The sequence below is a fragment of the Varanus komodoensis genome, unplaced genomic scaffold (assembly GCF_004798865.1).
Source record: "Varanus komodoensis strain SLA01 unplaced genomic scaffold, ASM479886v1 scaffold45, whole genome shotgun sequence".
NCBI classification, from domain to species: Eukaryota; Metazoa; Chordata; class Lepidosauria; order Squamata; family Varanidae; genus Varanus; species Varanus komodoensis.
In genome coordinates this window covers 568,435-583,715 of record NW_025336011.1, presented here as the reverse complement: position 1 = coordinate 583,715, position 15,281 = coordinate 568,435, and the positions used below count along the sequence as shown (strand labels likewise).

Below are 15,281 nucleotides of genomic sequence, written 5' to 3'. Positions count from 1 at the left end.
CTTTCATGATCTATAACTGAAGAGTCTTGCATTTCTTCCACATTATACATAAATTTTTAGCTTAGTTGTTCTGAATCTGATATGAATTTGAGGGTCTTCTCTTGGTATTTTGCATGTGCCAGATGTTGCCTGCAGCTGGGGCAGTAGTTTCAGGCAGATGTTTAGAGGGGGAGGCTGAGGTATTGCAGATGGTGGAGAAAGTAACAGTTTGTGAGTTATATACTCTTAACGTTCATGATCACCTGGTGCCTTTTCCCTTAACAGTTTCCTTTCTTACTTTCTGATGGAAGGTAGAAAACGTTGTCTTTTGTTCTTCCTTTTACAGAGTCGGAAGGACAAAGAAAGGCCTAAACTGAAGCACAAGAAACGCTCAGAATCACCCACCAGCCTCACATTATCCTCCACAACCATTGTCACTGAGAAGGTAATGGGAAGTGTATGTGGATTCTTTGCAGCAAGGCACTGGCTCTACGCTGAGTCCACCCTATTTTGACTGAGTTCATATCACATTGCACAAGCACAATGGCATTTGGTGTTAACTGTAAAATACACCCTCCTGAAAAATCTCAGGATTTGTTTTGTAAAAAGCAGTAAGTTTCTAGCCCTCATGTCTGCGTAGGTAAGTCTGAAAATATATATGGTGAAATCTCAAATGCCCAACTGGGAAGAGAGCAGGACATCAGTTCCCAGCCAGGATGGTGCTCTGCATAGCTCCTCATGGCTACTTACAAGCACAATCAACATGCCAAATAAACATATGCAGTAATTGTTGTATCCTTCCTCAGAATGCAGAATGCATTTTTATTTCCTGGATACTCAAAATGTGATTACTAAAGTGCAGGATGAGAATCTGATACCCAGCCTTGGTGATAGCTCCCTTGAAGATGGGATTAAATGAACCAGGGAAGGCAAGCGCAGAGAAAAAGACTGCCCCACCCATTCCAATTTGTTTCAGGCCCTAATTGCTTGCATCCCCCCCCCCCCCCACTCTTCCCCACCACTGGCAGACACAGAGCCCTGGGAATTCCACTTTGCAGCTGTCTGCTACTGACGACATAATCTAAACCCTCTAGTGATTACAGAAGCATGTCCCAGCTCGTTCTTGAAGCACATGTTCTTATTCAGGCCTCCTGTAGCCTTAAAAAAAAGTGAGAGGAAAGAGTGTGTGTGTGTTGTAAACCAAGTGAAATGAGTGGGTTCTGTTTATTCTAGGGCCAAATCAGGACTGGCCTATTAGGTGGGGAAGTACAGAGCCAGCAGGAGGAATTCTATTTCATTCTATTTTCCAAGCCTCTGGCAGTAGATTTTCTATGGAAAATCCATCTATTGACTTGAATTTCAGCAGTTCTCTTTGCTCAGAGTGCCATACCTTCAGCATTCTCAGTTGTTTGATTCAGTGTGTGGATGCTTTCAGATACAGGTTTTCGCTGGCAGGCAAAATGCATAATTGGGTTTTGAGGCTGGGTTGGAGACTGACACAATACTTTTGAAACTGGCTTGAGAGAGGCATTGCTTTCCATAGTCCATATACATGCATTTCTTTTGTCCTCTGGTTGCATCTGACTGAACAGGTTTTGCAGAGTTTTGAAACATGCTTTGATCATGCAACTGCCTTGTTCCATTCATGGAATTTTATGTGAGGTCCAGACAATGTGATCTTCTACTTGTAACCCTGCCATGTTTTTACACTTCTTCTTTGATCCTTTTTGTTCTATAAAAATCTGTTAAGAAGGAAAAGACAGAAAAGTTGTACAATTTGTTTTGATTGGTAGTGCTAGGAGCCATCCATCTGAAAACACCTTGTTTACTAGAGGAGAAAATGGAACAAGCATACATGTCACAAGTAGTCATCCTTTTTTCAGATTTCATTTCCTCTTTCAAACCTTCAAAATGCTAAGATTGTGTAAGCATGTTTACTCAAGGACATTCATTTTGTTCTGGATTGCACTACAGTATGGGTACAGTTGTCTTTTTGTTGCACAACTAGGTGGGTGTTCTTAGGCAGACATATTTTAGATCTAGATTTCACCTGATACTTTGTGAGACTGTAGGAGACAGTTGGCTGAGATGGTGTTCACATATCACAAAAATGCAGCTAGTTTAAAGTAATTAAAATACTTCAGGAAAACATAATGTTTGAGCATGGAAATGCTTCAGTGAAAATAGATACGAACCAAATCCTACTATTTAACAATTTGGACAGCAAGGCTGATACTGTCATCCCAATCAATTGGGGTATGATCCTTTCTGAATTGCAGGTAGCAGGATGTTTAATTAGTTGTGTGAATAGCAGGATGTGCCTGCTTTCAGTACAGAGCTATTTTGAAATTCCCTGATATACAGCATATCGTGGGTTCTTGCTCGTCAAAGGACATGACCATGTGTCCAACTTTACAGAGAACATTCCTCTGCTTGAAGGGCTTTCACAAAACAGCTTTCACCTTCAAAGCATCCCCCATTTGAAGGGCTGACTGGTCCAAGATCAGTACAAAGGTAAAAAAATAGTATGTTGCTACAAGCACATGGGCCTTGGAATCAGACACCAAGAGTAGAGTAAGCAGGCAGGGATGTAGGGCATTGGTCACAGTTGGCCCCATTATAATGAAATAAGATTGTATTTTTGCATAAAGTACAGTAATTCTTCTTAGTGTGCATCTATACATAACAATTAGCATATGCACACTTTATACCAATTGATGCCCTGTTTTTTGGTGACCTATAGGTAGCCACCCTAAGGGGAGGACCACCAGTGGTCAGGTTTCGAGCAATAGAATACTAGCAGTTGCTCCAGCCTGGATAACATATAGAGTCTGGGAATACATTTGATATATATTCAAGAGAATATTTCAGAAGCAAGAAAACATGGTAAATGAGCTTGGCAAGCTCTGCTTTTGCAAGCGTGGTATCAGACAAGACATTTCTGTATCAGGTGCAGTAAGGCTCAAAGCAGACACTCCTTATAGGGTTGGCAGCCAGTTCCTTGTCCCTAGTGGCAATGGGATTACTATTCCAGGGAAAAGGTTTAAGTGGGTGCAGTAACACCACAGATAATCAAGTACTGTCAGAGAACGAGCCTCATGTCCGGTGTCTGCTATAAATCCCCAGAGTTTGCAATGTTTCCGCAGCAGAAACTTCTACAACCTGAGAAGGGAAGTCATTAGACTTTCCCACTATGCTTCCTAGAATTTTGTTTCTGTTTGGAAATAATGCAAATGTGTTCTTTGCATTCATGAATTTTCTTTTTTTAGGAAAGTTGATAGATTCCCAAATTTGCAATCACATTAGAAAAATGCATATTTTTTAACATGCACACACATGAAAATATACATTTTTCCAAAAAAAAAAAAAAACCCAGTGGTGAAAACATGCACTTCTAGAAAATGAATGTGCACTTTTCCCATTCAAAGTACATGCTTTCTCCATTCAAGTGAACAGAGCAGCAGGTTGAAAACGAAAGGCACTGATATTTGGAGAATTTAGATAAGCTTGAAAATCAAGGGTTCTCCTTTCTATCCCTGTTTCCTGGACTGCTTGCTGCTTACATATTCTGTTCCAGGTGCTTGCTTTCTCCCAAGGCATAGAAAGTTGGAAATACAGATCTTATAATGTGATTTAAGAGAATAGTGATCTAGGGCACCAGCTGGCTGGGAGCTCAGCCTATTCCTGCAATGGCTGTAGAACAGAGGTGGTGTTGGGGGAGGCTCACTAGGACTGGATTTTTCATTTGGAGCCCTGAATTTCAGGAAGACCATCTGCCCCACCTCCCGGTGGTCCATAGACACTTGCTGAAATAAAGGTACAGGGGCCCTTATAATCTGTTGTAAGTGATCCTTTGGGATTAGCTGACTTTTTGTCCACATGGGATTTGCCTCTTGCTGCCTCCCCTTTGAATCATTCTGTTTGAGGATTTTCCCCCCAAAAATCAAGTACCCCCAACTCCCCTGACCATACATCTTTTTATACTTAAGGGTGTGCGTAGAAGACAGGGTCCTTTAAAGACGTGTGCACAGAGGCTTTGGAGCATGCTTAAATTCACTTATGCAGCATTATGCATATTTTCTTTTTTGTCCTGTGGCCTGACCCCGGGTTCTTTTCACTACCCAGCAGAACCCTGCTGTAGGAGCAGAATAGTGCCTAAGTCCACTGCAGGACTTTGAATTCTGGTTCTCCACAGTGTGTTCCAGGCCTCATCCATATTGGTGCAGGACTTGAAGCATACAAAGCATCAGTTGGAAAGTTGTAGGTAGGACCCACTTGCTTTTACTTCTTAAAAGCATTGTCTGTTTAACCATTTTATCTGAAAAAAATCTTTGCTTATCTTGTGTGAATCCTTCCTGAGCAAACTGCCCTTTGCCCTGAATTCCTATCCCATTTAATTAAACTGGATTATTTTAATTGAATTTACCCTAACCCGAATGTGGCTTTATAATCTTATAGGTTGGTTCAGCTTTAATTCTGTTCTCTGATGCTTGGTCTAGGAGGCATCTACTTTATTCTCCCCACCTCCCATCTTGAAATAGCATCTATTTAATGTGGAAGAATTTGTGCCATGTATAAGCCCCTGAGAGAGATTAAATGAAACTCCCATGTGGATTGGGTTGAGGGGCTAAATGTTTGATAAATCTTGATGTTTGAAGTAAACAGTGATCAGTTGTGCATAATTTGTGAAGGACCTTTTGATGTTTTTTATTTGTGGAGACATTTAGGTAGAGTTCACTCAGATGTTTTGGGGTCAAAGTCAATGAGGGAAACCACTGGGTTGTTCAGCATGTGAACAGTACAGGCAAGTGGTAAGAAACTGCATGATATATGCTAGGGCAGCCTTCTCCTACCTACATGTAGGATTGAAACTCCCATAATGCTCAGCAAAAACCCCATGGGCAATATATTGGAACTATCTAGCTGTCAGGCTTTCTTCCCAGTGATGGAACATGCCCTTTTCTGGGGAAAGAGATGCTCAGATCTAGAATTGGAGGAGAGGAGAAACAAGTGCCCCCAAGGGTATATGTAAGAGGCATCTATACAGATACTTGAGCCACTTACTGAAATCTGACATGCAGTTTCCATTACAGTGCAAAGTTCTCAAAGCTAGAAAAGCCTCTTCCTAAACATTTGCCCCCATCAGATCAGTCAACAGAAGGGCCAGGAGAGCAAAGTTTCAAGTGACTCTCTGGGAGCACCAGAATCCTCAAAACTCCTCCCAAGAATTGAAATTTTGTTGTAGCGATGGGTCAGAGCCAGTCCCAATGTACGTACTTTGTTCCACACCAAAAGGATTATAGCCTTTCAAAGCCAAGTAATGGACTTGTGCATGACCAGTTTGGAATATATGCTGGCTAGGAATTCTGGGAGTTGCAGTCCAGTACATCCGAATGGCTTGGGAAAGATAGCATCAGGGGTGGGCATTTGGGGCTCTGCCTTCAGTCAGGCCTCCAGGGGCTTCACTGTTTCCTCCTTAATGTCTGCAGCTGCTTTCTCCCAAGAAAAGCTCCAGGGTGTTTTAACCCCACCCTCCCCAGAAGCAACAGCAGCAGAACCAAATTGTAGGCAAATGAGTTCAACTGTAGCAGAACATGCCAAGAGTGGGCCACTTGCCTGCCCTGGTGGACCCCACTAAGCTAAGGAGAGGCCACAGCTCAGTGGCAGAGTGTGTGCTTTGCCTGCAGAAAGTCCCAGGTTTGATCAACACCATGTCTAGGTAGAGCAAGGCTGGACCCCTGCTGGGAGCCCTTGCAGAGCCTCTGCCAGTCAGTGTCAGTATAAGGCTCCTGTGCTCCGAAGAGTGCATGGCCAGGCTGGTGGTGTATGAGGTTGCCCTCGGCTCTTGACTTGGAGGTTGCTCTCTCCAGCTTGGGCTCTCTGAGGTCAGCAGCCTGAACTGGGGGAGCTGCAGCTGAACTGGAGTAAGCAGAGTGTACTGTTGCATGGGCCAGGCAAGAGCAGACAGCCAGACTCCTTGTATTTCTACTAGCCTGGCCCATCCAGAAATGGCATAGCACCAGTCAATCAGGAGACTGATGTTGCAATGCCCAGCCTCCTGTGGGCCTGAATCCCGGCTACTTCAGATCCTGAGTCCCATGTCCAAACCACAGTGCTCCTGGTAAGCGGGGGAATGCTCTAGCAAAACCTCTGTTGCTCTTCACGCTTGGGGAGTAAGGGTGAAAGGACATTTTGTCTTGATCTTGAATCACATGGGAATATGTCAGTGGTCAGAGCCAAGGCTGGTGCCCCCTCAACACTTTCCTAAACTCAAAACATGTTAATTGGTCAAATTTAACTAGGAGAATACTCAGGGAGTTCACTAACCACAAACCAGAGTACAACTTGAAGTTTATACTGGAGTATTTCGACTATTGTTACATCCTGAATAATATGGATGTGTTGGCTGGGGATGATAGGAGTGGTAATCAAACAAAGCAGAGCAGCACAAGGTTAGAGGAAAGTCAAATATAAGAATGATGGTGCTATAGTAGCTACCTATATCGATCAGCATCCTGTCGCCTGCTAGTTTCAGAAGAGCAGGTGGCTGTGATAGTCAGGAGGCAGTTTTCTTTTTTAAACCCCTCTGTGAGGCAGGATTTGTTGGGATTTCAGGAAGCAAATGGTGGGGCAGGGGGAAGTTTAATCCTTTAGATTTGAATCAGGGTCACCCACATTTATCCAGGACTTAAAAAAGAAGCAAAGCCTCAGCCATGACATAATTAACTCTACGTATAGTTTGACCCTCTGTTGCAACAAAAATAGCATAAACCCTTGCAGCACCCTTAATGACTAGCACATTCCTTGTGGCATGGTGTGGAAACATTTAGTGGGTTGGGATCTATACTACGAGCACAGAGAGGAGGAGGTGGGGTGGGGAAATGTTTTCACAAAGTAAGGTCCAAAAGGCCAAGCAATACAAAAGGTTATTATGCGGAGTACAAGTGTGATCCAGTCAAAAGAGCAGAGTGGGTGTGACCCACAACCAACTGGTAATTAATTGGCACAGCAAGATGAATAGTGTATACATAAACACCTAAGGAGGAACAATTATTTTCTGTCAGTTGAACTTGCCAGACACTCCTCCCCCTATTTGACCTTCTGATAGCCTCACATCTGAAAGTGAATTCCAACTCAGTGGCTTCACTCACTCTCTCTGAAGTCTTCCTTTGTCACCTCCTCCTTGCTGCTGAAGAATGGAAACTTTCAAGCCTGGTATGATCTCCCTAGGCCAGTCTTTTGGACTTCATCTCTCATCAACCCGAGACAGTATGGCCAATAGTCAGGAAGCTGTGGAAGTTGTGATCCATAACATTTGGAGGGTGCCATATTTGGCATGTCATCCTTAGACATGCTGTAACTTCTGGCCATGTAAACTTTTGTCTACTGATAGTGGCCACACAGATGCTGCAAATTCTCATCTTGAGCAGCATGGGAGGACAGGTGACAAGTGCTCTAAACACGTATAAACGGCTGAAAATTTAGTTATGGCCACTATTTTTTTTCCAGAGCTGAAATTAATTTGCAGGTGAAATCACTGCTCATGTTCTCCTATGTCGAGCACATTTTGTAGAGTTTTGTATTACCTGTTTCATGGGAGAGAACAGTTAAGCGAAGAAATATGGGTGTACACATCAGGTGGCAAAACCTCTCTCAGAACTCTTTAAGTTCTCTCAAGATGATTGTGTTCACAGACAGACATGAAGGAAGGAACAGAGGGAAAAGAACAAAATGGAAAAGGAAGCTGGAAGCCAAAAGATCTTGATGTGCAAAGGAAGTTTTAAAAAGACTGCCTTACTCCCAAACCCGGTACCTTTCTGACATTTTGGACTACAGCTTTCATCAGTCTAAGTAAAGAGGACATTTGGAAAACACCAGATTAGGGAATGCTGCCCTGTAGGAAAAAAATGGAGTAGTGTGCACAATAGGAGAAAGGGTTTTGCTCAGGTAGCTTGAAGAAGGGCAAGCAGAAATCCCTACAGAACAAAAATTCAGCTAATATCCCAGGAGTCACCCCAAACACTTGTGCTTTGTGCAGTTAAAAGATCCTTTAAAAAAATCTTTGTGTTCTAAGCTGATGCCCTCAAATGTTTTAGACTTTAGCTCTCATCAGCCCCAGCCAGCAATGGTCAGGAATGCTAGGATTTGTCATTATCTGGGGGTCCTGCTAGGCTGTTTCATAACAACTAATTAGTTTCCACAGATTAAATACATGCTCTGGGGGAATAATTCCATTTTTAGCCATTGTGGAGTGGGCTGAGCCTCTCTACATGGTACCTTCCTCTCTGCCACCAGTATGACTCCAAGAGTCCTGGAAAGGGTTAAAATTGGCCATTAAGGAAATTATGGTGCAGCATAAGACAACTTGTTATGGGGCCCAGACCTGGAGCTGCAAACAGCAGGATGTCTCTCCAGGTCAGGACAAGGTGAGGCCACAAAGATGTGTGAAACACTCAGGAGTAAAAAGGCATGGGGTGAGGGGTGGGGTGGGGGAGTCACAGCACTGAGACAATTCATGATTGAATGGAATTGGTGCACTTTCTCTGTGGGGCCTGTCAAGGGTTCAAATGAACACAATCCATTTTTTTTAAATCTTTCACAGAGCACAGAACACATCCCCAATCCACAAATTACAATTCTATGTTAAGGTAGGCAGAAAAAAGCTCCCAGCTTGCCTGGCCAGCATAGCTGCTGTCTAACTGACACAGAATTGTATCCTAACTGTAGTTTCCAAGATGCGTAAATAGGCAAGTGCATGCTGGTATGCACATGTTTGTTAATATATATATGTGCACATGCATGATTTTAATTTTCTTCATAGTAGTATTAATGTTAACTCTGTAAGCATCATCAATGTGCATGAATGGAATGTTATGGAAAAATATGAGTTAAAAAAAAGACAGATTTCTGCCCCAAGAAGTTTACAATTAGATTTCATCAGTGGACCCTTCTGCCTGTAGAACTGTGCCACTTGGTCACTCACTCAGGCAAAGCTATCTTGACAGCTGTCTTTCCAAATCCACAGCATGTTCACTGAGTGTCCTTTGGGATACTTTTATATACAGAATGCAATATGTGACCAAAGCTTTCTAGAGATTCAGCTGCAGGATCCTTTGGGCTTGTGAGCAACGCATTTCCCACAAAATAACACAGATTTCACACCATCTGCTTTCAAGTAGCTACAGCTGTATCTGTGCATGGCCTGGCCCCCGTGTTACATTCTTCACACAAATGCATCTCCAGGGAGGGCTGCTGTCATGTGAAGGAGGCTCTGATTGTCTGAACTGGTGGCCCTCACTTTCAGTTACAGTTTGATCAGTTTAAATTTGCCTTCAGGTTAATAGACATCACTCGGAGAGCAGTGCTGAAGCAGCTGTGAGGAGTGAGGGAGTTAAAAGGGGCAAAGAGAACAGTGTGAAGAGAAAGAACAAAGGCTTTGGGAGGGAGATGGTGTCAGCGGCAGCAGCGCTGGCTCCAGGATTTGGGAGGCCTCCAGCACAGCACCTGCAGTGGGCTCCCCTAGGCTGGGAGAGGTAGGACATGCATGCAAAGAATTCTCCTCGGCTGCTCTGGATCTTCTTGGGTATTCTGTGTGAAGCAGCCATGATGGTGCTGTCGGGATCCTAGTCGTCTGCTGGCCTTGGGCCATGGTGAATGCCCACGCATGTACATTCTGGAGCTAGTGCTGGCTGTCAGGCAGAGGTGGAGAAGCATCAGCTGTTTTCCGGCCCAGTATATGCTGTCACTGGAGTTCATCCGTTACCAATGCTTATGAGGAGATGGTACATAAACATTTAAGCCTTTATTTGCAAATACAACAGCAATAACAAACCAAAAAGGAGGTGAGGAGGAAAGACTATATCATAACTGATCCATGTACAGTAATAATTTATGTCACCCTGGATATAGAATGAGAGAGAGAGAGAGAGAGAGGGAGGGAGGGAAAGAGAGGGAAAGAGAGGGAGGGAGGGAGGGAGTGGAGAAGAATGGAGCACTTCCTTTTAAAATATATACATTAATATAAGCAGTTTGTATATCTAAATAAGCAGCTGTATAAAACTGATAGCTGTAAGAGATCCATTCAAATGGAGCAAGAATCATAAGACCTTCAGTATATTGAGCAATAGGAGGTGGATGTTTGTTCTTCCAAGCCTGATGCATATAAATCTTCAAACTTATGAACATCCCTTTTACAGATGTGCATTAGCTTATGAATATCCAGTGACAGAAGCAAAATGCATTGGTGACAACAATCACCACTGCTACACCTTGCGCATTGCACTTTAGCTAGATGGCCAACTAAATAAAGTGGAGTGGAGGCGAAGCAAAGGAGGCTGCAACCAACATCTCTGGCTGTGCCCTCTTACAGTGGCTGTGACAAACAAAGGACTCAAATCTCTCCCTTGCAGAGTGATACCTAGTCCTTTGGGATTTTTACCTTTCAGGCAGTCCACCAGGACAGGTACCACTATGCAAATTTGAATCCATTCCTGACAAATGGGCACAGCTCTGATCTCTCAGGAATTACTTCCTAGGGAGAGATAACTGGATAGTAGGCACATCCTTCTTGCTTTTGTTGGCCTCCATTTTCTCTAAGCCCTTGCAAGGAATGATGGGATAACAATTTCTGGGATGGAGTGTTTGGAGGTTGTAGAGAAAAGATTGGAACTGCTTCCATACAGTGGTGTGGTACTCCCTCCCCCTCCCATCCCTCCTCCCTCCTTCCCCCTCCCCAATGTTCTCCTGGCTTATGTGAGTGCAATTAGACTCTCTCTTTCATCACCCGTGGAGTCGCCCCATTCAGGGAGCTGTCTGGAGCTGAGATGCTAAGAAGATTATTCTCAAGGTTTCAGTGAAATTTAAAACCTGGCTGCTTAGCTTGGCTTTTAGACAATTAACCCAGTTTTTCCATTTTTGAGAAAAAGCCCCATCAGAATTTAGTTGTGTGTGGGCATTGGGAAAAGGGGTCTTGGCAGGGGTATGGCAGGGCAGCCCAACCCATTTGGATACCTTAGGAAGAAGAAGACAACCCTATTCCACACATCAGTAACAAAGGGCGGAATTCCCCAAGAAGTTCTTCTGCGGAAGTCCTACTGAAGTAACTGGGACCAGTGGAAGAGTACAGTGGTTTGTTTCACTGGCACACATGCTAGAGAACTTCCTGGATGGATCCTGCTACATGTTAAATAGTGGGGAAGGAAAGCACCTTTTTGGTTTGGCTTCTTGGACACTAAAATAGCTTGGCCCAGCACTGCTTGGATCAGGGAGGGAAGTTGCCTTCCATGAAAGCTGCCCTCCCCTGTCCTCACCACCTGAGCTTATTGGTGATAGCCAAGCGTGCAGTGTTCCACTATTTTGTAGTCATAGCTGGCCAGAAGGAGGAGGTGGAGGAGGAAAGGAAGAAGGAGAAAGAAAAAAATCTTGTGCTCAACTGGAGGGATGACCTGACCAGTCTTGGCACAGATGGTGTCATGGCATGTGAACTGGAAAACTGATTGTGCTCTGAGAAACGCCAGTTGCCACATCCTTGACAAAAAAAAGCAGTGTCTTGAAGACTTGCCAGTAAATGTGCAGCAATTTGTGGTCACAAGGCACGCCAGACTATTCAGAGCTACATTCTTGTGGTGACCAGTGTAGAAGTCTAAAACAATTCTAGCCTTCGCCTCTAGGAAGCAAACAAGAGAAGCAGTCTCCCTTCAGCAAGTGGGAAGTCTGGATTCAGCTGGATCAGCATCTGTACCTATGCAGCCTTCCAAGATGTGAAGGAATCAGTCTTCCGTTGCTGAAGAAAGAGTGAGAGCAAGCGCAGAGCGCTGGGCTTACAACTCAGTGCCAACAATGCCAATTGCCTCTTTTTGATTGGCTGGGAAAGAGAGAGTTGGTGGCACAGTTGCTAAGGAGCCGAGCTGGCATTCTGTGCCAATATGCAAACAAATAGGTTATTTCAAAGCCTGTTCAGTAAAAATCAGTTCAAGCTTTACTTTTAAAGCAAGGTGGGGGAAGATGTTTTCCATCCTGGGCTTTTTTTTAAATTGGCAGTGTTGATTCTCCTCCTCATTTATTTCTGGTTCTATATCAGAAAAGATATCCTAGTGCTGGAAAATATACAGAAAAGGTACAAAATTTTTCAGGGGACTGAAGCATCTTTTCAGAGAGGAAAGGCTGAAGCACTCCTCTCTAACCTGGTGACCTACAGATATGTTGGACTTCAACTCTCATCATTCCCAGCTAACTGGGGTTAAAAGGAGTTGAAGTCCGACATACCTGGTTGCCACCAGGTTGGGGAAGGCCAGAACTAAGCATCTGGGGTTTCTTAGATAAGAAAAAAAGGTAGCTATGGTGACATATGAGAAAGCTTTATTAGAGCATGACTAATATGCAGAAGATGGATATGGATATTTTTTTCTGATGGAAATTTATTTTTTTAAAAAAATTATTCAATGCTGGAACCCTATTTATTTATTTACATTTGTATACCACCCCATAGCCTGCAGGTTCTCTGAGTGGTATACAAATATTAACATAATATATACATTTAATAAATATCCATAACAATATGAATAGCAATAAAACAAAAGGACAACAACCCTCCAGCACAGGAACAGATAATAAACAATATCTAAAACCTCATTACAAATCAGATAACTTGAAAATAAAAAGGTTTTCACTTGGCACCAAAAGAAGGCCAGGATGGCACTAGGCATTCCTCTCTGAAGATCAAGTTCCAGAGAAAGGGTGCCATTACTGACAAGGCCCGTCTGATTATTGGCCTCCTTACTTCTCTACTGGGGCTCCCTTAAGTACCTCAATGGATGAACTTAAAGGTTGGATGGGAATACATGGGGCAAGGCTTGCTAATTTCTGAATTCTGAAGTGGTTTGGTGAAACCACTTCCACCTAAGCAGGACTCTGAGAAAAAAAATCAGCTCTTTTTGCCCGAATTGTAGCACTGGAGAGTGTTCATTAGCCAATGGCCTCAGTTGGCATCTGTTTCAGAATGAACAAAAGCAAACACCTTTTCAAACAGTACACATTTAACCTGTGCAATTCATTGCCAGAGGATAGACAGATGGTTAAAAAAGGAAAGACAAATTTATAGAGACTAAGTAAATTGACAGCTGTTATCCACCATGGCTGGTGGAACCTCCATGTTGAAAGGCAGTATGTCACTCTATGCCAGTAGTTAGGGAGGCAGCAAAGATTAAGCAAGACAAATGGCTTCAGCAACTGCTTGAAGCTTCCCAAACATGTCTTACCACTGCTGAAAATAGGCTAGTAAAATTCAGTTTGATCCAGCTAAGTGGTTCTTATGGGTTTCTTTTTTAAAAAATTAAGCACAGCACTTCTTCATGTCTTATCCTATCTGGGTGGTTTGTTAGCCATGCCAGAAATCCAGTCTTGCTAAGTTTGGATGACACAATAAGCCACAATTGCAATTTGAATACTCAAAAGCTGCCCAGCACATGCCACAACCCACCAATAAATATGCTGAGCAATTGACTGCAAGCCCAATTCAATATGCTGTTAGCAGATGTGGGTGTAGAACCCAAGCCTAGTTGTCCGTCCCCTAGATCGCCATCCATGACTATAATGCACTGCTGCAAAGCTGAAGCTGTAAAATGATCATGATTATTTGTGACTTAATAAAATAATGTTCAGATAACATGACAATCCACTATGGCCAGCTGCACTTGGTAGGCTGTTGTGTCATGCAAACTCAATCACACTTTATAGGACAGATTTAGTGGTGAGACTGGCCTAACATGCAGGGTTGTTGTTAAGACTATGCAGTAGAAAATTTTGAGGAAGTGCTCTATATACCAGGGACTGAGACCCTCTACCCTATGAACCTAATGTGTCCCTGGGAAATCCTCATCCAACCCTCAAAGCTTGTCTCCCTTATCTCCAGTCACTGATATAGTTAGCTGATATATTTAAGGTGTTATAATCATTCAATTGAAAGCAGTTCACCTCCTAATTCATTGCTGTTTTTCATTAATTTACACTTGAGTAATTGCAAGTGATACTGTGAAGCAATTCATTCTGGCGCTTGATGGATATGCTAAATCAGGGTATCATAAAAACATGATCCAGAGTTTTGCGTGTAATATTATTATTGTTTCTATACCACCAATAGCTGCTCTGGGCAGTTTATAGCACACATAAAATACAATAAAATGCAATATATTATAACAATAAAATGCAATATATTATAACAATAAAATATCACTACATTTTATTATAGAAGTTTAAAAGGCAAATATAAAAACTAAATTTTAACGACTTAACTAACATAGGTTAAAACTGTTAAAATGCTGACATAACCACTGCCCCCTTTCCTATGTGCTGTCTAGAGCTGCTAAATGCCTTGGCATAGTGAGCAGTCTTAAACTGGTGCTGAATGGATAGTAAAGTTGGCTTCTGGGGGGCCTCTCTGGGGAGCTTGTCCCATATTTGGGGCTGCCACTGAAAAGGTTCTCCTTCTTGGTACCAACTGAGGTTCCCTTGCGGGTGGCAGTCAGAGGAAGGCCTTCCATGTTGATCATAGTGTCTGGGTAGGTTGCAGTTGGGAGAGGTGTCCATGACTATTGTAGTCCCAAGCCTTGTTGGTCTGCACTGGGCTGGTCATGGAAAGCAGGATGGGAGGAACCAGTGACCAAACCACTTCAGAATACTGGCGAGGAATACCACTTTGGATCCTTCCTGCCCCACCTACCTTAAAAATAAAACAATACTCCCTGCAAATAGGAAACCAGCCTACAGGTAAGCAGAACGTATTTGCATGTCCTGCCAGTTTTCTATTTACAGAGAACGGTTAGCAGAGGGGAGCCTTAAAAATGGGCTTCTCTCAAGTGATGTAACCTGGCCTGCCACCTCAATCTGCAGCATGTGTAGATTAGGCCTAAATCAGCAAACATTCACTTAGGGCTGAATGCTTCCTAGATATCCTGCCCCCACTACACATGCTGCAAGCTGTGATGACTTGTTCACAGGTTTCCAGTGTGGTGCCAACAGATGGAGAGCCTCCACATCTGGCTCTCCAGATCCATCCCCTGCCTCATTTGCTTCCCTTGGTTAGCATTCCCTTCCACAGTCTTCTTCATAATCCAGGTCAGGAGGCTGTGATGGAAGAAGAAATATTTTAATTGGATGCTCTCATGCCATAGGCGGAGTTCCCACTGGGTTTCCAAGTGTCACCCGAGATTCTGGCTGACCTAAATCCTGTTGGATATAAAACCACTCTGAGAAAGAGATTTAAGGAGGGCTTTATTTCCAAAATGAGAAATGCTTGCAGCTCAAGC

At 43.3% G+C, this 15,281-nt stretch overlaps 1 protein-coding gene across 4 annotated transcripts in view; it reads left to right on the top strand.

Annotated features, from left to right (window-relative positions):
* The window catches only part of MLLT6 (MLLT6, PHD finger containing), a 111,142-nt gene that overhangs the window by 52,698 nt on the left and 43,163 nt on the right, over positions 1–15,281 (top strand). For all 4 annotated transcript variants that reach the window (XM_044444460.1, XM_044444459.1, XM_044444458.1 and 1 more), the window contains exon 8: positions 326–424. In XM_044444460.1, coding sequence (XP_044300395.1) covers positions 326–424 — 99 coding nt within the window. The remainder of the gene's footprint in view (positions 1–325; positions 425–15,281) is intronic.